This window comes from Nyctibius grandis, chromosome Z (assembly GCF_013368605.1).
Source record: "Nyctibius grandis isolate bNycGra1 chromosome Z, bNycGra1.pri, whole genome shotgun sequence".
In the NCBI taxonomy this organism is placed as follows: Eukaryota; Metazoa; Chordata; class Aves; order Nyctibiiformes; family Nyctibiidae; genus Nyctibius; species Nyctibius grandis.
This window is the reverse complement of record NC_090695.1, coordinates 22130604-22153689: the sequence shown is the minus strand read 5'-3', so window position 1 is coordinate 22153689 and position 23086 is coordinate 22130604. Positions and strand designations below refer to the sequence as shown.

Sequence of the window (23086 nt, the reverse complement as noted above, 5' to 3'; positions counted from 1 at the left end):
TGTCAGAAAAAGATTCCTTTTCAGAAATTCAGGGGAACTCCATGTGGATTCACAGATTTGTCTGAGCATGTCAGACTGCTGGATCCAGACCTTATATGTGTTAGCAGGAGTTGGCAATCTGTTGTGGGATTGGATAACACAGGACCTCAAACAATCTGTTTTAGATAATAATCTTGGGAATGTTGCTTGTAGTAACCTACTGGGGGCATTCAGCTTGTTTCTTAAATTCATGGTGTTTTGTCAAAACTTTTTACTGGTCATTCTTATGTCTTAATGATATTTCTTATGCTTTGGAGCAGAAGTTTAATTTACAAACTGTTCAAATACAGTAGCAAAACCAAAAAAAAATTAATTCATTTTAATGCTTTAAAATGGCATTATTTTAATCTCCTTTTTCAACTGAGATTGTGTTTTGCTTAAATAGTAGATTATAAGACAAAAAAACAGATTTGGAACGTTGGTTTGGATATAATAGCATAATTCCCACTATTTACTAATCAAGCATTGCTGAATGCATATACAATGGAAGTATCTCTAGCCACATGAATTTTCTAAACTCAGAATAAATGCTGGTTGTCACTGACATAGGTGCTTTTTATGTACAGAATTCAGAGTACTTCTTAAAAATTGGTCACTGCGATTCAACAATACCACTTACATCAGTTTAATATTGGAAGAACAGTTTTGTTTGAAAGCAAAATTAATGTGTTGGGTTTGAAATGGTATACATATGCCAGGCTTATGTGAAGGGCATATGCAGGGGAAGTATGTTTCCGGTGTTTATTGAATCACTTGGCTAGCTGCAGCAACTGACCACATACATGTTCTGACTACCTGGTGGTAGATGTAAGTTAAAATGTATTTGTAGTTCCTCATCTAAATGTTATTAAAATCTCTCTTTTCTTAAACCACCATAGTGTTTGAGCAGATGAGATCAGGTGTCAACTAGGCATAGGGAAAATTAGTGATACACTCCTAACCTTTTTCATTGCTGGTACCTGAAGGAACTGTGATAATAGTTCGCAGACATTCATAATAGTTTTTGTCTGTTTGCTGCTGCGAATATGCAACTTGTATAGAGAATTAATGCTGCAATTAAGTGTTGTTTATGGCATCTAAATTGACTCACTCGCACTGAGGTCATCTCACTGCTTAAAACTGTCAGTTTCAGTATCTGATATAAATGTTTCATTCATGTTTAGACTTGTTAACCTGGCTGAACTTGAGTACAGACACGAAGGATGTATGCTGTGGAGTGATCGGATTTAGGTTAAGACCCGCTCTGTTGCAGAGACAAGAGGCACAGGTTGGATGGTACCTCTTGTCTCCTCAGGCTTGGCATGAAGTGGAGAGCCTGGTGGTGTTGGCCAGAACGACTCTGCAGGACTCTTCCTGTGGGAACATAATACCAGAGCTTATAATGGCTCAGGATTCTCTTAAACCCAGATGTCTGACGTTCAGACTGGATGCAGTCCAGAGTGTCAAGGTTCTTTCTGCACATCTGGCAAACCTAGTTACAATTTGGTTTATATTTTCAATACTATTTAAGCAGCAGTGTACCAGTAAATGATTTATTTTTGTGTAAAATCTTAGACAGCGAGTGACAAGAGGACATTGTGAGAGGAATTTGATACCAGCATCTTCCAGGTGAATATAGATCCTGACGTTACCTTTTTGAGTAAATAATTGAGTTCATAATGAAAAATACCACTGAAGAGGAACACTTACTGTTACAGTCACTGTGTAAGGAATGTGTAATTGAAAGCTGTGGTGTGTTCATACATGTATTTTCAAAATTTATAACAGGGTTGTATTTGGAAAACACTGTTCTTTCTGATGTGTTACACAGAATTTTTTATTTTGTAAGTTTTATGTTGTTACTGAAATCCGGTTATTCCAGGAGTGAAGAACAGCAGGCATCTGATGTACAAAATGGCAGCAGGATGAGAGCTTTGACCAAGAGTACAATGGCAAGCCCTGTTCTTAGAAACAGTTTTAGGATATTTAGAGCAGATACGGAGCAAGTGGTCTTATGGCTGATCATAGAGGTCTCATCAGAGGAAAAAAATTACCCCTTTAAAAATAGGTTCATGCACAATACTTGCTTTACAGATCAAAGGTGTGGTAGAAATTTGTGATTCATCAATCAGGACATGAATGCAGAATCTCCCGCTTCCAGTCTCCTATGCAATGAGTAGCTCTTTCTGCTGGTGTAGAAAGTTCATATATTCATAATTTTCTAGATACAGATACCAGAATTTTTTATTTAGCAAATACAGGTGTAGGAGTCTGTCAGGGCTTATTCCCTAATATTTCTATATCCAAAAGGATCTCAAAACTGCATTTTCTGCTAAAGTTCAGTTTTAATTGCTGAAGGTTCAGGAAATTGCATAGTTGGCCTGAGATCTCCCCTTTCTTCCATAAACCACTTCCTGTTTGGAAGAAGCTGAGTTCACCAGTGTGAAAGTTATGAGAATAGAGTATCTACTATTCTGCACTGCAGTATGAGGAAAAAAATGTTCATTTGTTACCGAGAGTGAGGTCTAGTGCACAGTTTGCAACAACTGGAATTTGCCAGATTTGTGGCAATTCCTTTTAAGGAATACATACTTTGTAGATAGTGTATCCTAAGTTAATATTAATAATTTGATTTTAATAACTAGCTGAGTTTTGGAATTAAGCATCTGGATGTAAAATGCTGAATGGTTTCCCTGAATGTTTCTTCTAAAATAAATCCTTCATGCTGTTTTTCTTTGATGCAGTATGTGGCTTTAAGCATCTACTGGTATGGTATCATAGAGGGATATTAGTCTCACCATTTGAGCAAGGCCATTTTGGCTTGGCGCCACTTTTAATGGATATGAATCATGTAGTTTTGGAACATCTCTGTGAAGAGATTATTTGTCATATACTGAGGATATCTGTTGCTTTCTACCACATCCGTCAAAAATTATGGGAAAGAACTCCAGAAAAAGGGCAATGATATTTTTATTCTTCTCTCGTTGTGTTGCTTATAGGCACTTACTCATGCTCCCACTAAAATCAGTGAAGGAGAGCTGGCTCATGCATTGTTTTCTGTGTTGGCTTATAGTTGTGGATATCTTCACAGAGATAGATGATAGTCAAATGTTTTTTTAAAGTTAAGCTTTTTCATAGCAGTTTTATGTTGTCGTTTGCAAGTTTTTATTTTCTTATTTTCTTCTTTAAGCATGGAGTCATTGCTACAGAAGATGAAGAGTATTTTATTGAGCCTTTAAGGAACATAACAGAAGATTCTGGTAACTTTAATTATGAGAATGGTCATCCTCATGTTATATACAAAAAATCTATCATGCACCAACAACATCTTTATGATCACAGTCACTGTGGAGTCTCAGGTAAATGAGTATGAGTGTCATTCCTTTTGAAAAAATACAGCTTCAAATGTATTTTAAAATCTTGCTTGGTTCACATACAAGACACAGTGGAGAATGTAGCAACAGAAATCCTCCTTTTGGGTGATACAGTGTGCCCTGTTGGAAAGTAGTTTTGGTTTTTTTTCAGATGCAGATCGAGAGTATAGTGTCTTTCAAAAACTGAGGCACTGGGAGTAAGTCTTTTATGCCTGTGTTGTGTACAGTGGTAGTAATGAGGACAGGCTTGCTCAAAATGTGCTATAAACGTACTACGTTCCCCAACTGAAAAGCGTGATTGAGTGACTAAGTACTACAGCTCAATGTTTAGTAAGTGTTCCGTCTTGTTTGAGGAGACTTGACATGCAATAAATGTGTTAGCATTATGATAAGTAATACATTTGGAACTGGCGTCCACATCTTCCTCATTCATGGAGGTTTATGATGTTTTGGTACTGGCTTTTGGTTCAGTGGGTTAACATTATTCCATAATAGTCGAATATGTGATTTACAGGTGACTTATGGGAAGGATTATATAGTTTTGATTGAGAGATATTTTCATTATAAAGCAGTTTTAACTTCCACAAATACACTTTTCAAGTACCCTTTGACATGATTTTCACCCACTTAAACTGAAGCTGAGAACTACCTTTTTGAAGACAGCATGGAGTAAATCTGACAAGTTATTTTAGAGCACTAAAAGAATAGGTTTTTTACATCATAGAAAAATGATCTAACCTTGTCATTTGTTTATAACTCAGAAATAGGTTGTTCTTAAAAGTTCAGTCCTGAGCAGTCGTATTCCATGAGAGTCAGTGCACAGGGCAGGCTGGCAAATACTAATCTTAAAAGAATATCACTGTTCATTCATGTAACTTGTTTCAGCTTCTTTTGGAGGTTGGAACTTTTACCGGCACTAGCTGACTAAACTTAGAATACAGATTGTCTACAAAGGCCCATGCTTGGGAGACAGTTTTTCCTGAGTGTTTCAGTTAACTGTGTTTAGGGAATGTCAGACTTCATGTGTGTCACTTCTGTTTTCGTTCAGAAGCGTTGTTCCATCTACGTGCTTCTAATATTGCAAAACAAGTCTCCTAACTATTACTGCCTGCTAACTGATTGTAAAATAAGAATAATAATGTATGTTCATTTTGTAGGGAAAGCTGTCTCTTGAGCCTCTTGAAATAAGTGGAAGGATTGTCCTCAGGAGACTTGGCCCCCAGAGCCTGAAGTTAGGGATGGGGGGCTGTGTGAACCCCCCCTAATCCAGGAGGAGATGGTTAGTGACCTGCTGTGCCAAATGGACACCCACAAGGCTATGGGCCCAGATGGGATTCACCCCAGAGCAATGAAGGAACTGGCAAATGAACTTGCCAAAGCACTCTCTATTATCTACTGGCAGTCCTGGTTAACTGGAGAAGTTCCAGCTGACTGGAAATTAGCAAATGTAACGCCCATCTACAAGAAGGGCCGGAAAGATAATCCAGGGAACTATAGGCCTGTCAGCCTGACCTCGGTGCCAGGCAAGGACATGGCACATGCAGGACAATCGGGGCATCGGGGCCAGCCAACATGGATTCATGAAAGGCAGGTCCTGTCTGACCAACCTGGTCTCCTTCTATGACCAAGTGACCCGCTTAGTAGATGAGGGCAGGGCTGTGGATGTAGTCTATCTAGACTTCAGTAAGGCATTCGACACTGTCTCCCACAGCATCCTCCTAGACAAACTGGCTGCCCGGGGCTTGGATGTGTGGACTCTTAAATGGGTTAAAAACTGGCTGGCTGGCCGAGCCCAGAGAGTGGTGGTGAATGGGGCAAAGTGGACTTTGCTGGTGGCCGGTCACTAGCGGTGTTCCCCAGGGCTCGGTTCTGGGGCCGGTGCTGTTCAATATCTTTATAGATGATCTAGACATAGGGATTGAGTGCACCCTCAGTAAATTTGCAGATGACACCAAGCTGGGTGGGAGTGTCGATCTGCTGGAGGGTAGGAAGGCCCTACAGAGGGATCTGGACAGGTTAGATAGATGGGCCGAGACCAATGGCATGAGGTTCCAGAACAAGTGCTGGGTCTTACACTTTGGCCACAACAACCCCATGCAGCGCTACAGGCTGGGGGAAGAGTGGTTAGAAAGCGGCCCGATGGAAAGAGACCTGAGGGTGCTGATCGACAGCCGGCTAAACATGAGCCAGCAGTGTGCCCAGGTGGCCAAGAAGGCCAATGGCATCCTGGCCTCTATTAAGAATAATGTAGCCAGCCAGTCTAGGGAAGTGATCGTCCCTCTGTACTTGGCACTGGTGAGGCCGCATCTTGAATACTGTGTCTAGTTCTGGGCCCTGCACTTCAAGAAAGATGTTGAGGTGCTGGAGTGAGTCCAGAGGAGGGCGACCAAGCTGGTGAAGGGTCTGGAGGGTATGACCTATGAGGAGCGTCTGAGGGAGCTGGGGTTGTTTAGCCTGGAGAAGAGGAGGCTCCGAGGTGACCTTCTTGCCGTCACCTGAAGGGAGGTTGTAGTGAAGTGGGAGTCGGCCTCTTCTCCCAGGCAACTAGCGATAGGACAAGAGGACATAGCCTCAGGCTTTGCCAGGGGAGGTTCAGGTTGGACATTAGGAAGCATTTCCTCTCAGAAAGGGTTATTAGACATTGGAAGGGGCTGCCCAGGGAGGTGGTGGAGTCGCCATCTCTGGATTAAGCAAAGACTGGACATGGCTCTTAGTGCCATGGTCTAGTTGACATGGTGGTGTCAGGGCAATGGTTGGACTCGGTGACCCCAGAGGTCTCTTCCAACCTGGTGATTCTGTGATTCTGAAATGTAGGATGATGCAGTTTTTACCATTATTGTATCCCTAGAAAAAGAAAGGATATTTGCCTCTGTCAGATGTTATCTTCTAGACTAATGCTTAGGAAGTCAGTCTTCTTCAAGTGAGGATGAAGCAGTGGAAGCTAGTTTGGTCAGGTTGCATTCGGTCGTTCTGGCGGTATCTGTCATATGGATCACAGGTTGATCAGAGATATGCGTCTTGCATACATTTTTCATGAAACATGTAATAATCTTTAGCATTTATTCCTTTGCATATTTGATGCTGCCTTTGTTCTTGGAAGCTCCTGTGCATTTCCTGAGCTTTCATATCTGTCACAGCCTGAAGTCCTTGATTATTGAAATACTGAAGCACTACTTTTTACAAGCCAGAGACTATTTATTATCATGCTTATTCATCTCAATTTCTCCTTTTCCTGTGGTTCTGTATACTACTTCAAGTCTGTGAAAATTTCTGAAAATATTTACTCTCCCCCAAAACTACTAGGTCTTGCTTTTCCAGATGATGTGCTATTTTAATGTTCTCCTCATGGGTACCAAAACCTTTTAAACTCATTTTCTGAGCACTGTTGTGGCTTTATCCTAAAGTGACATGGCATTGAAAGCATCTGCAGAATATGTAAAAAGTAAAATCAAATGTTAATTTTCAGTTTCACAGCTTTCAGACCCTAGGACCAGGTTTATAGTAATAACTTGTTTTGCTAATAGAATAAGTCTTTGGGGCATTTGATTGGTTTTGGCAGTTTTGAGCAGTCCGATTTTGTGTTTTAAAATGTAGTTGTAACAAACCTGTAGCTACCTTTTGGCAGTATATCATTTATTTTGTCTGGAAACTGATTTTAGCTTTACCTTCAGAACAGTTTTGCCAGTATAATATACTGGGAGGAATCTGCTTGTGTAGCTGTGCCACTGTTCACAGTCTGGCAAGTTTACCCTACTGTAATCTAGACCTAAATTTGTCTTGTACCTGTTCTGTATCAGGAAAATGGTCAGGATTTTGAAGTGTTGATAGAGACAAGGGGAGTATTATTTCAGACCTTTCTGAGAAAAGTTGCAATAATTGACAGAAAGTGAGGTGGGGAATTTGGTGAAAGGATGATCAGAATTGGTTGGGATGAACAAGTCATGGACTACTTCATAGCAGGTGGGAGAATTATGGTGGCTAATATAAGCAAAGAACAGAAGAGGCAGGGAGATTCAGATAAGAACACATTTTCATAACCTAAATTAGATTTTAAGCAGTTAGACATAAGAATGTTTAAAAAATAAAAAATGTTAAATGGCTATTTCATGTGTGTATAGTTACCAAGTTAACTATGTTTTATTAAATATAGCTGAAATCATTAAGGCCTTGGTAAGAAGCTGACTGTCAAATTCCCATTGCTTCAATGGGATTTGAGCCCACTGGGTTATCTTGCAGAATGCTGTGTTTGAGTACGATTGAGAAACAACAAAAGTTGACATATGAAAGCTGCAGAGTGGCAGATTATTTAGGGATGGCTCTATTATGTGCTGCCTTATGTAGTGGTTTTACTCATGCCAGACTTTACAGTCAGTGTACTCTAAAATGAAAAAATGCTTGTATATACATTAAATGATGATGTTAAAATAGTAAGAAAAAGGCAGCACGTAATGCTTCACTTTAAAATGTTCTCACAGTTGCATTTTACATAAGTAGCTTACTATTGCGTTTTGAAATCTTTTTCTATTTGTGTTCGTGTTCCCTCCTCTCTCTCCACTTTCACCCCCACCTAACATCTTTAGAGGACTGACTTAGGAAAACTTGGGTACCATAGTTGTGAACTCCATGTCTACACATGTTTGGATTTCTTTTCAGTTGCAATTTAAAACCTAATTCCCTGCTTTTGTAATCGTTAATTTGGGGTCAATTACAGTGTTTTTCTGTGTTTTTTTTAATTTCGATTTTTGTTTTTTTTTTTACTTCCTGATAGCTCTGTTCGATGTTAATGAAGTTTAATTTTTTCCTTTATCTAGGAATATGGTGAAAAAATGACATAATTTGCCACAGAACTATTTTCGTTAAATATATTGCAAACTTTTATTGACATGTTTCAGCTTTTTAAAGAAAATTCAGTCAGCATTATTTAGTGTTTTTAAAATAAAACAGCATAAGCATTGATAGATCCTGGAGTGTGAGCCTTAGTACTCAGGATTGTTTACAGCTTTTCCATTACTTTGAGATCAGCTGAAGCCTAAGCTTCTCATCTGATAAGAAGAGAAGTGTTTGTTTTTGTGAAGTCTTTTGAGACCTTTGTTTGAAAGACGTTATCAAGATGAGTCCGAAATAATATTTTTTTTTTCTGAAAGTTTTCTCCATGAGCTCATCAGTTTTCAAATATTCAGAATAGATTTGTATCTTTGAGTGAAAAATTATGAATGACTGTGGAAGCAGTAATGCATTTCTAAAGTACTTCTAGCACTCTAAGAGCATCAGAAACTCTCAAACGTCACCATTTGCTATTTGAAAATGAAGTGTGGATTTAAAAAAATTTTAGTACAGAAGCTGTCAGAAAAAATTCCAGACATTCCTAAATCACTGCTTAAGTGAGATGACAATCTTTGAACAATTAAAGCAACTTTGAATTTCCTACAATAGAGATGAAAAACAAGAAGTAGTTCAGTATTCATTACAGAATCCTCAACAGGCTTTTTTTTTTAATACTTGCTACAGTTTTCTAGAGTGGATTATACCCATTGCAGAATGAGGACAATTTTGTTACTGACATTTTTTCAACTACCAGGTTTATTTTCATTTTTTGACTTTTCTAAAATATGCACCTTTTAAAGCAAGAACTGTGGCCTCAAAAATTATGAAACACTGCAACAGTGGGAATGCTGAAGCTTTGTACTCCTGGTTTTGACCTGAACATCATACATTCTTTGTGGTGTAGTTATTGCTCTTTGAAAATAGTGTGCTTGGTTGAATTGCATAAAGCATTGCTTTTTCACGGAAGGTACTGGTCCTATCTCAACTCATCCTTAGCTGAACCTGTTTTAGTAGAGGTAAGGATGCATCTCAGAAATTGCTCACTTAGCAGTCCTGTGCAGACAATTATAAATGTATCTAACTGTTAACGTTCTTATGTGCATCCATAACTAGCAAGAATACCATAGATATTTTGGAATTCTACTTAGGTAAAACAGACTAACAATAGACTTTGATAAACTTAAGTTTGAGATCTGTGTGGGCCTTTGTGGAAAAGGGCTATTTAATACACACAAAACCGCCAGTTTTGCAGGGAAGGGCAAATTCAATTTTGTCCTGAGGACAGGAATTCAAATTCAAAGTAAGTTTGTAGTGTTTGTTTTGCTGATAATTACAGTTCTTTGGATTCTTAATAATCAATCTCTTGCATGCCAGAAATATTTTTTCTATATATTTATGTGAAACAAGTACAAGAATCAATATACTTGAATTAAAATTAGTGTTAAAAATAACTACAGCAATTATCCCATGTCAGGCCATTTTAAACTTCCCATTACAGTTAATTCACGAGGTAGATAAAACATACTCTGATAGCTTTCTGAAGAGAAAATTAATTTTTTTTGCCCAACAACTATTAGGCATGTAAGCATAATTGCCTAATAATTAGAGTTTCGCAGAAGGGAAAAAGCTTTTTTTTGGTGCCTTATCAGTGTGTTTAACTCCTACTTTTTACCTTAATTTTGAATTTTTGGTTTCCAGTATGTTTTTTGCAAATATTGTAGCTGTCTTGTCCTTATCCTTAAAATTCTGCAGTGTGCTTGTGGTTAGTTATAACTACTCTTTAGTATTAACATAGATGTGCAGAATCAGATCTGTTAAGAGAAGATTGATGATTTATTATCCTAGGTCAACTTAAGGAGAGTTGAGAATATTAGAACTCAAAGTTGGTTTTCCATTACATAAGATATTTCAAAATTAAAAAAACCCTTAGATAATAAATTTAATTTTTCTTTGCCTCAAGAAAGACTTCTTTTTAGAAGTTTGAAGATGGTAATCTCAACATAAAACAGCTGCATTTGAATGAGTTTTACTAGTCGCCCTTCTGAAGTGTTTAATTATTCTGGTTCCTAGAAGACCTCACAAGAAGCAGTAAACCTTGGTGGATGAGTGATGCATCTGCTTTTCCAACTTCACTTCCAGTCAATGACACGTTAAGTAGTCATAGTCGACAGAAGAGATCAGTAAGCCTTGAACGATTTGTGGAAACGCTGGTAGTAGCAGACAAAATGATGGTGGGATACCATGGCCGCAAAGACATTGAACACTACATTCTGAGTGTAATGAATATTGTAAGTTTCATCCCTCTCTGTGTTCATATCAATATGTGTGTACTGAAACGATAAAGCAACTGTAAAGTATTTATTTATTGGCATGAATAATGCTTTACAATATGTATCACCTTGCAGGAATTAGTAGTTGAAATATGGCAAATGTTAGCATCATGGGGAAAAATGCAGTACTGTTTCTGTCAAGAAGTATGCTGTGATCACTTTTAAATTGTCTTTAATTTTAGATTCATAGGATTACACTTAGATTATACAGTTCTATTCTGTTTAAGTCAACCATATAAATGCTCCTTGTGCTGGATGAATTATGAAACAAGGTGTAAACAGTTTTGATTGAAAAGTGTGACCCAAGACGTTTGTTTTATTGAATGGTCATTTTTTGGTCCAAAAGTAACTTATTCAGGTGATAATGATAATTAACGTTATGAAATTACATTGAGCAAGAAAATAGGTTAATTTTTAACCATTTAGGAAACAAGTAGTGTTTCATGTCTGACTTTGTGCCTTTTCTTATTTTCTGGAGGTCAGGTTGCCAAACTTTATCGTGATTCCAGTCTAGGAAACGTTGTGAATATTATAGTGACACGTTTAATTGTCCTCACTGAAGATCAGGTAAGAGCTGTTGCACTAAGCTTTGTATCCCTGAAATACAGGTTATGTTATTGTGTAATATAGATTTCATTTAATTATTGCTTGAAATGGCTGCATCTGTGTACAAAACCTATCTTCTAATCTTCCACTACTTTAATCAAGATGAAACAGTTCAAAGGAATATTCCTCATGTACCATCTCAAAGATACCTGTTCTTACTTCGGGTGAATATTAATACACCTTCAGGGTTGTCAGTTTTATTTTTAGATCTATATTTTGATATTCTCATTTTTTTTTTGTATTGACATATTCATTGTTAAAGTGGGAGCAGAAAGAATGCCTTTTCAGTAATACACAGCGGAAGTTCGGGTCAGATTTTACAGAGATAAAATTTGGCAAGAAGAGTTTATTCCTAGAAACCACTGCTTCTAATTATAGTCCCATTTTAGTTTTCAAAAGGCTTAACAACTGACCTCTAGTAATTTGTTTGGAACATTTCTGGTATGCATGTTGTATTGCAGCCAAACTTGGAGATAAACCACCATGCAGACAAGTCCCTCGATAGCTTCTGTAAGTGGCAGAAATCCATTCTCTCCCACCAAAGTGATGGAAACACCATTCCAGAAAATGGGATTGCCCACCATGATAATGCGGTTCTTATTACTAGGTATGGTCATTATAAGTATTGTGTTTATTTTATTTTATTTCTGTGTAGCTTTCTTGTTCTTACCATATATATATATAGGCTAGTTGTAAAGTAATATAATTAGTAGGTAATCATAAGAGGAGGAAAACTAATAGATGGCTTGTCTTAAATATATCAGACTATTAAACTATAGATTAAGAATTTGGAAAAGTAAGATTTGCAAATTACTTGCTTCTGCTGTTATTTTTACTTCATAATTGCCAATGCAAAGTATTGAAGTAGAACAGGTGGATCCTGTTGAACCTTTTATACTTTTATAACTGAAAAGAATTAGTAAGATTATGGAGAACAAAACAGTAAGGAAAATATTTTGTTAATCATATATAATGTTTTTTAGAAGAATTTCAAGCCAGAACCTCAACTACTGCAATAGTATTTCTGCTGAAAAACAGGTTCTTGCAGATTCAGGCAATGTGAGAATCTGCTTTGTAGCTGTTTTGATTTATTAAGCTTAATTAAGATGAGAAGTGACAGTTTTAATAGGTGATTTCAAAGCCTGCATATGTGTGCATTTGTATGCTTCTATTCCACTGTTACTGTGATAAATTCAATAAAGCTTGCACTGTAATCTTGCAGTCCTGATGACAAATGTACTCCTGTTTGTCCTTTGCAGTTACGAGTAGGCAACTGTACTTTATTAGGAGATCAGTTTCCCCGTTGTTTAAGGACACTATTTGTAGTTTTCCATTTTGTTTAAATAGGAGCAGGTGCAGCAGCACTAATTTGAATTAAGACCTTTTTATTATAGTTTTTGCTTTCGAGGACAAATTCTGTACTGCTTTGTATGTGGCCTGTTTGTAGAATCATTGTGTTCGCTGCAGAAAAATTTTTAATTAGTAATTAAAATAATGGATCTTTTCTGGAATTTTGCATAAAAGATGTAAAAGTGACTGGGTTCTGTTGGGGTGGGTTGTTTTTGTTGGTTTTGTTCTGTATAAGGAATAGGGGTTTTTTTAGAGGAAAGAAAAGTTAATGAATCACATTTATTTTAGCATTCATATTTCAAATATAATTGTTACATGTGGTCATGAATACTGCAAAGTAATGATTAGAATCATAAAATGCCAGAGTGCTTTAGAGAGCTGTTAGAGTCCAAGAAGTTTAAAAAAATAATCTTAAAGTGTCTAAAAATAAATGGAATGAAATTAAACCTAAAATACAGTTACATTCTAAGATCTTGATTTTTCACAGAGGCCTTAGTTTATGCTCAATTTTTTTGCATACAAGTAATTCCTGCACTAGGGGTGCTCACATGTGAAGTCAAATGTCTTTACAGCTGTGCTACACATCAAGCTTTTACTGGTATAATTTAGGCAGTGAGTGAAAAGGTGTAATCCGTAGGTTGTATGGTTGTGTCAGTTGAAGCTCCCCAATATGTATGTATAAGCTGTGTTGGTAACACTGTATTTTTACTGTTACGGCTGAATAACTTTACGTTTTGTTAGTGTTATTCTGGCACTGCAAAGCACAGTTGTTTATTTTCTTTCCCTGTTGTGCTTTAATACATTTTATTACTGTATATTCTGTGCTGGCTTCCCTGTTATGGTAGGATGTTCCCAGCATAGTTATGAACGGTTCTGTGTTCCAGATGAAGGCTTAAGTTGGTGCTAACTTGCAGGCCTTTAGCTGCAAATGGAGCAAGTTTTCCGAGAACATGAATAATACCCGTTGAAGATTAATTTTTTTCAGCAAGAAGTAGTAAATATTGAGGACTTATTTTATTCTTCATTGTGGGGGCTTAGTAATTATGTAAGTATGCTGCAGAGTTTCTTTAGGACTTGTGTATGCTGTTTTTAAAAAAGGGCATAAAAGTTAATAACTTCTGAGTTTACTTCTAAGAAGTTTACACTTCTGAGTATACACCTATACTAAGTTGACAAAGTGCCTCAGTGTAGTATCTGCAGGCTAGTAATACCTTCCTTTATAAAGCACTGCTGAACTTTTAAGTTGGGTTATATGTGCTTTTACAGTAGAATGCTTTTACTCATTTATTACTATAATAATTCTAACTTCTAAAAATAATCCCAAAGCCTACACTAATCAATTTGAATGCATCAATGAGGCTTTTACTGAAACTGATAGCTATCCTGGCTCTTACTAATAAAATGTACCAGCATATGTGAAGAATGAGTTTTTCTTTTTTAAGGTTGCAATGAGTAAAGATAAATTTATATTAATATAAACATGTAAATCCATTAACTTTAAACAATTCTAAATGAAGTACTGAAATGGTAACATGCTTGTTTTCATTCTAATTTGCATCTCTCACCTGATGAACCAGAGTTAATGCATTATATAGGAAAGGGAAGGGTATAGCTACAGTGCTTTAATCTCTTAATGTGTTGGAGAGGTCTTTAATAACCTCTTCTACCTGAAAGAATTTGAACCTATATTACCAAATATTAAGTTATATTTTAGCCACTCTAATAGTGTTTTGAAATCAGTTTCCTGAATCTGTCCCACTGATGCTGCTCTGCTTTGTGTGGGGTAGTTACATCTTCATTGAATTTGACACTGGAACCATTTTTGGTCATTGTGTGTATTACTATTTTATGTAAAGTAGGAAAGTTTCAGTTCAACATTACAAGAAGTTTTGTGTTGATCAAAACCAGATTTTTCAGTAAATAATTTATGTATTTGAAAATATAACCTAGTCCTAGCTGAGTATTTAAGTTTGCAACTACAACTGTCTTTATCTGAAAAGTGGGACAAAGTTCTCAAGAAAAGGAGTAATTATCTTCATCCATGCAAATGAAGACAGCACCTCAGCTGTTCTTAGCAACAGATGGCTTTCCTCCATCATACTTTCAAAGACAGCATGCTCTGAACTGAGAAAAGAAATAGTATTAAAGGTGCTGATTCCCTAGGGGTGTCTGCTTGACCAACACTGGACAGACTTTTGTACCCTAAACTAGCTGTATGCTAAAACCAGGTAACCTTGCTGGCATGGAGGTATACCAAGCTAATCTAATAAGTCCCATGGAAAATTTGCCACGTCTGCTAAGCCACACTGGTCTTTGGACAAGAGCCTACCTGTGTTCAGTGTGCTTGGTGTAGAGGCTTCTCTACAGGTCCTGCAAGGACCCTTCGGTCTGCAGAGCGCTTATTTTACTAAGTGGGTAGGGGGCTGCAGAAAACTTCTTAGCGGATAATAAAAAATAAGGCAGGTAGGAGACTGGTCCAAGTAAGAGCCAGATTCCCAATGAGGAGAGCAAAATCGTGGTGTTGGAAATATGGTATTACTTGCATACTTATAGTTGGAAAAACAAGGTGCATTCTCAACTCACTGTAGTGAGTATTGGGACTGGTTTAGCTTCTTTAATGCTGCCAGACTTTAGGCATGAAAATAATAATTAGCAGGAACATTTCCTCATACTGTTGTCAGCAGAAGCATCTTCCTTCAGTTTCCACAGGGAAATTTTGAGCATCCCTGAAACTGGTAAGAATTAGATACCTTCTAATAATGGGAACCTAAGGGTAAGTAACAGGCCTTATACATAGGGCTTATTACAGCGTCTTGGCATACTGAGTGACTTTGTATAACAAGAACAGCAATTACCCAAAACACTGATAATACTTTTGTGTGTGTTACTGTGCTTTTGCCTTCTTTTATTCATTTACAGAACTTCTGTTTGTATTTTCTGAGTCTTAAGTTAAGTGCTTAATGTTATTTCAAGCTAAAACAATGAGACCTTTTTTTTTTTTGTGTGTAGTTCTCGCTCTTTGAAATTTCACCTAGATTTTTTCTGTTGGAGACTTTAGTATTTTATCCTGTAATTGTCCAAATTGAGGTCTTGGGGGCAGGTGAAAGTAAAATACTAAGCAGACGGGTTTTAATTATGAAGTTGATTAATAGTGTAATGCTGTTAAGACAATGTCTTATTTTTTCCATGAAGTGACTTTGACTTTAGATAAACCTAGTGAATCCTTAAAATTCTTTCATATTACAAATTAATAAAAGTAGGAGAAAAACTTGTATGAGTCTCTTACCTCAAGTCTTTGGCTAGAAAAAAAGTAGTCTTTGCATTTGATACCTGTATTTCTGCATCATGGATGTGATAATCTCACTTTTTAGTACAATGTTGGATTCTCAGATTTGTCATTTTAAGACTCAGTGTAAGTTTTGAGAGTCTCTGTATATTATCCCTTGTTCATCCCACCCCCAGTGTAGAAGTATCTATTTGCCTTTTTGAAGTTAGTTCTTGTTTATTTGCTGATATTTTTTTTTTAACCTTCATAGTAGCCTGCTTCCTCTTTTTGTTTATTCAGAAACTCCCTGAGAAAGAGAGTCTCCATAGTTTACCTTAAAGCCACGAAACTTCAGAGGTCACAATGAGGTGAGGTACACTATGATACTGTTACTTATTTTTGAAGAACATTTAACCCAGCTTCCCTTCCATTTCAATCAATTGCTTCCTTCTCTTGATCTTATAGAACATAAAGTAGGAATTATGGAATTCCTCAGCAATACCTTGGTTAACTTGCAAGCATATACATTATGACCAGAACTGTTCCTTGTCCTGTGCACCTGTACAGAATGGTAAGGGCCAGAGGGTTGTGTTCTAGTTACACTTTGTAGATGGAGAAGATGACAAAATTTTAAAAATGTCTTAATTTTTTTTCTTTTACACCCTAGGAGTTCTCTAGTACTACATTTCTATATCACAGAATCAAAGAATGGTTAGGGTTGGAAGGGACCTCTGGAGATCATCTAGTCCAAGCCCCTGCTAGAGCAGGTTCATCTAGAGCACATTGCACAGGGTTGTGTCCAGGTGGGTTTTGAATATCTCCAGTGAAGGAGACACCACAACCCTCCCCAGGCAGCCTGTTCCAGTGCTCTCTCACCCTCCAAGTAAAGAAGTTTTTCCTCATATTCAGGTGGAACCTCCTGTGTTTCAGTTTGTGCCTGTTGCCCATTGTCCTGTCGCTGGGCACCACTGAGAAGCGTCTGGCCCCATCCTCTTCACACCTGCCCCTTAGGTGTTTGTAAACATTGATAAGATCCCATCTCAGTCTTCTCTTCTCCAGGCTAAACAGACCCAGCTCCCTCAGCCTCTCCTCATAAGAGAGAGGCTATCACATTGGTCAAGCATGATTTCCCCTTGGTGAATCCATGTTGACTACTCCTGATAAGCTGCTTTTGCTCCATATGCTTGGAGATGACATCCAGAATGAGCTGTTCCATAACCTTTCCAGGGATGGAGGTGAGGCTGACTGGCCTGTAGTTTCCTGGGTGCTCCTTCTTGTCCTTTTTGAAGACTGGAGTGACACTGGCTTTCCTCAAGTCCTCAGGCACCTCTCCTGTTCTCCGTGACCTTTCAAAGATCACAGAATCACAGAATCAATCAGGTCGGAAGAGACCTCTGGGATCATCGAGTCCAACCATTGCCCTGACACCACCATGTCAGCTAGACCATGGCACTAAGTGCCATGTCCAGTCTTTTCTTAAACACATCCAGAGATGGTGACTCCACCACCTCCCTGGGCAGCCCCTTCCAATGTCTAATGACCCTTTCTGAGAGGAAATGCTTCCTAATGTCTAACCTGAACCTCCCCTGGCGAAGCTTGAGGCTATGTCCTCTTGTCCTATCACTAGTTGCCTGGGAAAAGAGGCTGACTTCCCCTCTGCTACAACCTCTGTTCAGGTAGTTGTAGACTGCAATAAGGTCACCTCTGAGCCTCCTCTTCTTGGCAATAACATCTGTCAGCTCCCTCAGCACTCATGGGTGCATCCCATTGGGGCCCTGTCACGGTTTAAAGCTGGGCTGGCGATTAAACCTGCAGCAGACGCTCTCTGTTAACCCTCCCCCCCCACCCGAAGGGAAAGGGAAAGGGAAAAGGGAGAGAGACTTACAGGTTGGAAAGTTAAAACAGTTTTAATAAACCTATAATAATGAAAAAGAGTATAATAATAATATTGGAATAATCAAATATATACAAATATATATACAAAACCAAGATCGAGCTCCCCCGATGTCGGCAACGTCACCACCGGCACTGCAGGGCAGGCTCCGGGAAGGCCCAGGCTGGGCCTAGCGACGGTCGAGAGCTGGATTCAGGGATGCAGATCAGAATCGGGGGCAGCAGGAAAACAGTCGGAGTCCTCCTTGGACACCGGCCATAGCAGAAAAAGCAAGAGGAGCAAGAGGGCGAGACCCTCGTGATCCCCCCGCTTTATACCGAGAATGACGTGTATGGGATGGAATACCCTCGTTGGTCAATTTTGGGTCACCTGCCCTGTCTGCTCCCCCCCTGCAGCTGCGACCCCCCTTCGGCTTTTCACTTGTAAGCAGTGAGGAATTCAGCGGTGACCTTGGTTTCTCTAAGAAAAAGTACAGCAAGAGCCTTACTGCACAACATCCCTACCGGTGCCTCAGCGATAACTACAAACTTCGAGCGTTATCAGTCCTGGAAGCAGACACTGTCTGCAAAACATGTAGTTAGTTTCAGAAAGTGCAGTTACTTAGAGGAGACTTAGCTGAAAGTAAAAATCACTGAAAGGAAAATCGGCCTGGTTTAGGCCAAACCAAGACAGGCCCGTAGATTTGTGGGTGTCCAGTTTATCTGAATGATCTCTAACTTGATCCTCCTCAACCAAAGGAAAGTTTTCCTTTCCCCAGACTTTCCCTCGTACCTCCGGGGTCTGGGATTTCTGAGGATTGGCCTTAGCAGTAAAGACTGAAGCAAAGAAGGCATTCAGTAACTCCGCCTTCTCTGTATCCTCCGTCACCAGGGCACCCTTCTCATTCAGCAGTGGGCCCACATTTTCCCTAGTCTTGCTTTTGCTGCTGATATACTTGAAGAAGCCATTCTCGTTGGCCTTGACATCCCTTGCCAGATTTAATTCCTAGTGGGCCATAGCCTTACTCATCGCATCCCTGCATACTCTGACAACCTTCCTATATTCCTCCCAAGTGGCTTGTCCCTTTTTCCATGTTCCATAGACTTCCTTCTTCCATTTGAGTTTTGCCAGAAGCTCCTTGCACATCCATGCAGGTCTCCTGCCCGCTTTGCTTGGTTTCTCACTCATAGGGATGCACTGATCTTGAGCTTGGAGGAAGTGATGCTTAAATATTGACCAGCACTCTTGGACCCGCCTACCTTCTAGAGCCCTAACCCATGGGATACCCTCAAGCAAGCCCTTGAATAGGCCAAAGTTAGCTCTCCTGAAGCTCAGGGTTGTAATCCTACTTACTGCCCTGCTTCTTCATGCAGGATCTGAACTCTACCATCTCATGGTCACTGCAGCTGAGGCTGCCCTGAACCTTTACATCCCCAACCAGACCTTCTGTATTTGTTACTGCAAGGTCCATCAGCACACCTCTCCTCATTGGCTTCTCCACCACCTGGGTCAAAAAGTTATCATCAATGCTCTGCAGGAACCTCCTGGACTGTGTGTGCCCTGCTGTGTTGTCTTTCCAGTGGATATGAGGGTGATTGAAGTCCCCCATGAGAACCAGGGCCTGTGATTGTGAGGCTACTTCCAGCAGTCTGTAGAAGGCCTCATTGACTTCCTCTTCCTGATCAGGTAGCCTGTAGTAAACACCCACAACAGTGTCACTCATATTAGCCTGCCCCTTAATTCTTACCCATAAGCTCTTGACTCGTTCTTCATCCCCCGCTAGGCAGAGCTCAATACATTCCAGTTGCTCTCTCACATAAAGGGCAACTCCACCTCCTCGCCTTCCTGGCCTGTCCTTCCTGAAAAGTACGTACCCATCTATGACAGCATTCCAGTCATGCGAGCTATCCCACCATGTCTCTGTGATTGCAATGAGATCATGGCTCTGCAACCACACATAGATCTCTAATTCTTCCTGTTTATTCCCCATGCTGCTTGTGTTGTACAGGCATTTCGGAGAGGTAATCAAGCATGCAGGTTTCCCAGGAGGGGTGCAAGAGGATTACCATAGCCATACATACCCTTGAGGTGGTTGGCCTTCTGGTTCTCATCTTGGGAGGCGGCTAAGGAACATTTGTTGCTGCTCTGGTTGGCCTGGCTTATTTCCCAGTTGGATGTGATGGCATGAGCATTGCCATTGTGAACCCCACCCCCTAAGTCCTTCAGTTTAAAGCCTGCCTCACTGAGTTGGCCAGCCTGCTGCCAAAGATTGCCTTTCCTGTTCTAGACAGGTGACTCCCATCCTTCCCGAGCAGGTTATAGTCATGAAAGAATGTCCTGTTGTCATAAAAGCCAAAACCCTCATGATGACACCAGCCATGAAGCTAGAAGTTGATTTCCATTATACGTCTCTTTCTGGCTGCCCCCTTTCCTCTAACTGGTAAAATGGAGGAAAAGATAACTTGGGCACCAATATTTTTCACTTGCATCCCCAGGGCTTTATAGTCTTCCTTGATTCTGCCCAGGTTCTGGATTACAGTGTCATTTGTGCCCACATGAAAGAGTAGTAATGGGTAGTAGTCTGTGCTCTTGCCAAGTTGTGGCACCCTCTCAGCAATATCTTGGTCCTTAGCTCCCGGAAGGCAGTATACCTCTTGTGACTCCCTGTCAGGTCAGCAGATGGGCACCTCAGTGCCCCTCAACAGAGAGTTACCCATTACAAGCACTCGTCGTTTGTTTTTATGGTATCCATTGTCTGCTGCTCGTACAGTTTCTCCTTGCAGACCTTGCTCATGGGTGTCTATAGCTGTTAAAGCTTCATATCTGGTTTTAGTTGTGATACTGGAGGGTGGAGACTGAAGTGGAGTCCTGCTTTTGTTGGTCACCAGGGTCCAAGGTGCCTCTTTCACAGTGGTGTCCTCTAATGGGGCATGGTTCTGAAACCAACTGTCTGTCTCAGCTCCTCTAATACCGCACAGCCTTCTAACTGTTTCCTTCAACTTAGCCACTTCACATAACAGATAATCAACCCATGCACACCTTGTGCAGGTACTTACCTTTTCTCCAGGAGAAGGGTCGGGGCACTTAGTGCAACCCACCACCTGTACTGAAGTCTCCTTCCTTGCTGGTTCTGTCTGAGTGGAAGCATCAGACATCTCAGGGGCTTTCTCTGTGGAAATACTGGTTTTTACCCTTAAGGCGGGTGTGCACCATTATGGCAGAGACCTAGAGCACTTCCCTGGGCTGTGGACCTACAGGAAGGTTGCAGGGCCCTTCCTGCGTGCCCTTCTGTGCGAACTGCAGAGCAAACTGCTGTGCCATGCCCTGGTTGCTGTGGTCCTGGTCGCTAGTGCTCCCTGGGGCCGTTTAAATCTCCTGTCTCACGGTTGCTCCTGGCAATGCCCAGGCTGGTCAGCCTTGCTCGTGAGAGCTGCCAGCTCCTGGTGGGTCTCGCTGCTCTTCCTCAGGTTTCTGTGTCTGCCTCAATCTAGTGCTCAGCCACAGAATTTACTGTGTATTTTGCCAACTGAGTGCTGCTTTCAGTTTCACCGCATTTAAATCTCCCGCAGTTGCTCCTGGCAATGCCCAAGCCACGTCAGGCTCACTCGTGAGAGCCTCCAGGTCCTGTAGCTCAAGCTGGTTAGTTTGATTTGTCCAGATACTGAATAGTTGTTATTCCAAATGACGTGTGTGACTGACTTTCTAAATTTTGCAGCAGTGGAGTCTTCTCCTGCTGGGAGGGAAGATCCATGGCTGTTAATTTGCCTCCTGGTGTGTCAGTAGATCAGGTAAAATACATACCAAACAGACCATAGAGAGGAAAGTTTCAGGGGGAAGTTGAGATGCCTGTGTGTGTATCTCTAAAGGGACAGAACTTGGTATTTGAGATACAAATGTTTTAAACAGAGAAACATATGAAGGCTTACTGACGTAAAGAAGTAGTACTTCTCAAGTAGTACTCAAAAGCATGAAATGTCATCTCCTGTTGGCAACATCACATACCAAGAGTTTGTTTTATGTTTTTTGAAGAGAAAACCAAATCCACTGTGCTTGACAAAAGCATTAAGATTTCTTTGATGCAGCTACAGTGCTTTTATAGGAATGTAAGTGATTCTATGCCAAAAGTTTCATAAAGTTTTAGTTTTGAGACTGTAAACCTGCATCCTGCCCCACCCTGGTACAGTGTTAGAGATGCGTTTGTGTAGATACAGCTTCTGAAATTGATGACTTTTAATATCTTGAAATACAAAAATCTTTTACTTGGATTGGAGTCCACTTGAGTTAGTTTTACAAGTGGTTTACTGCTTTAGCAACAATTTATTCCACAGCACCACTGAACTGATGTACTCTGTTGGAGGAATCTTTATTTGCTTAAATAAGGAATCAGGGCCATAAGATGTTTTTACTGATTAAGCCAAGTACACCTTGATTTGTAGGTTAGACTGGTGTCAATAAAAATACTCAGTACCACAGATGGTATAATTTTTCTGTTTCTCTGGGTTTTAAATGGGCTTGTACATGTTAATTTTTATGAGACAGTGAATGAGCTCTCTCTTAATACAGACTCTTGTATTTTTGCCAGGTACCACTGCACTTGTAAGTTAGTAAGTCTATTGCTAAGCAATGTGGTATGGTTGCTGTTAGCATTAACCCTGGTGTTAGTATGCAACATGTCTCTAGCAACACTGCTGAAGCCCATATGGGAGGCATTAGCATTATTAGACAATTGGTGGATTTTTCAAATCTTTCAAGGAGAGAAATTTTACAGAACTGGTTTATGTTTACTGTATATGTACAGGATTAACTTCACAATGCTTCAGTTAGCTGTTCCCTCATTCATGTGCCCTCATGGGCAAAGTATACTCTCTTTCATTTGTCTGTGAGATACACATCCCCTGTGCAGGCCAGTGCTGGCAGTTTTTCTAAGGGTGCAGAAGGCACATGTATATGTCAGCAATCCTAAACTGCTGTAAATCTTGTCGTTCATAATCTGAAGAATTGCAATGTTTCTGGCTTTGCTGTAGATACTCAAGAGGGGCAAAAAGTTTCTTGTTTCATTTTGCATACCTGTATAGAGCTGACCATAATCATGCCTTTTGTTTTATCATAACGTTAAGGGCTTTTAGGCAGCCAGGGTTGCATCGTCCCGACAGCAGTACTAAAAGGAAATGTATTTTATGGACAAAGTTGACCTTTTGCATGTCAGTTGCTTATAGGTTAGTAATATACCTTTATTCTGTAATAGTAACTAACATTTCCCCACCAGGTTGTGTACTAGTTAAGGCATTTTGTAGTGAGGTGGGGCCAGCCAGGACTCTGCACATTCCTTTCCTCCTGAAGGTCCAAGATTGTTATGCTTCTTTTCTGAGGCACTTTTCCACTTTTTTTCTGGGCTTCTTAACTGGTTGCAAAGATTTCTTTTCTAAACAAGGCACTCTAATGTTGC

The 23086-nt window shown here is 39.8% G+C and overlaps 1 protein-coding gene across 2 annotated transcripts in view; it reads left to right on the top strand.

Annotated features, from left to right (window-relative positions):
• Positions 1-23086, top strand: part of ADAMTS6 (ADAM metallopeptidase with thrombospondin type 1 motif 6) — a 187089-nt gene that overhangs the window by 5728 nt on the left and 158275 nt on the right. Inside the window, exons 3-6 of one of the 2 annotated variants that reach the window (XM_068423111.1) lie at positions 3209-3377; positions 10290-10504; positions 11030-11113; positions 11614-11759. In XM_068423111.1, coding sequence (XP_068279212.1) covers positions 3209-3377; positions 10290-10504; positions 11030-11113; positions 11614-11759 — 614 coding nt within the window. Of the gene's footprint in view, positions 1-3208; positions 3378-10286; positions 10505-11029; positions 11114-11613; positions 11760-23086 lie in introns of both variants that reach the window. The other variant, XM_068423110.1, reaches the window with a different exon arrangement.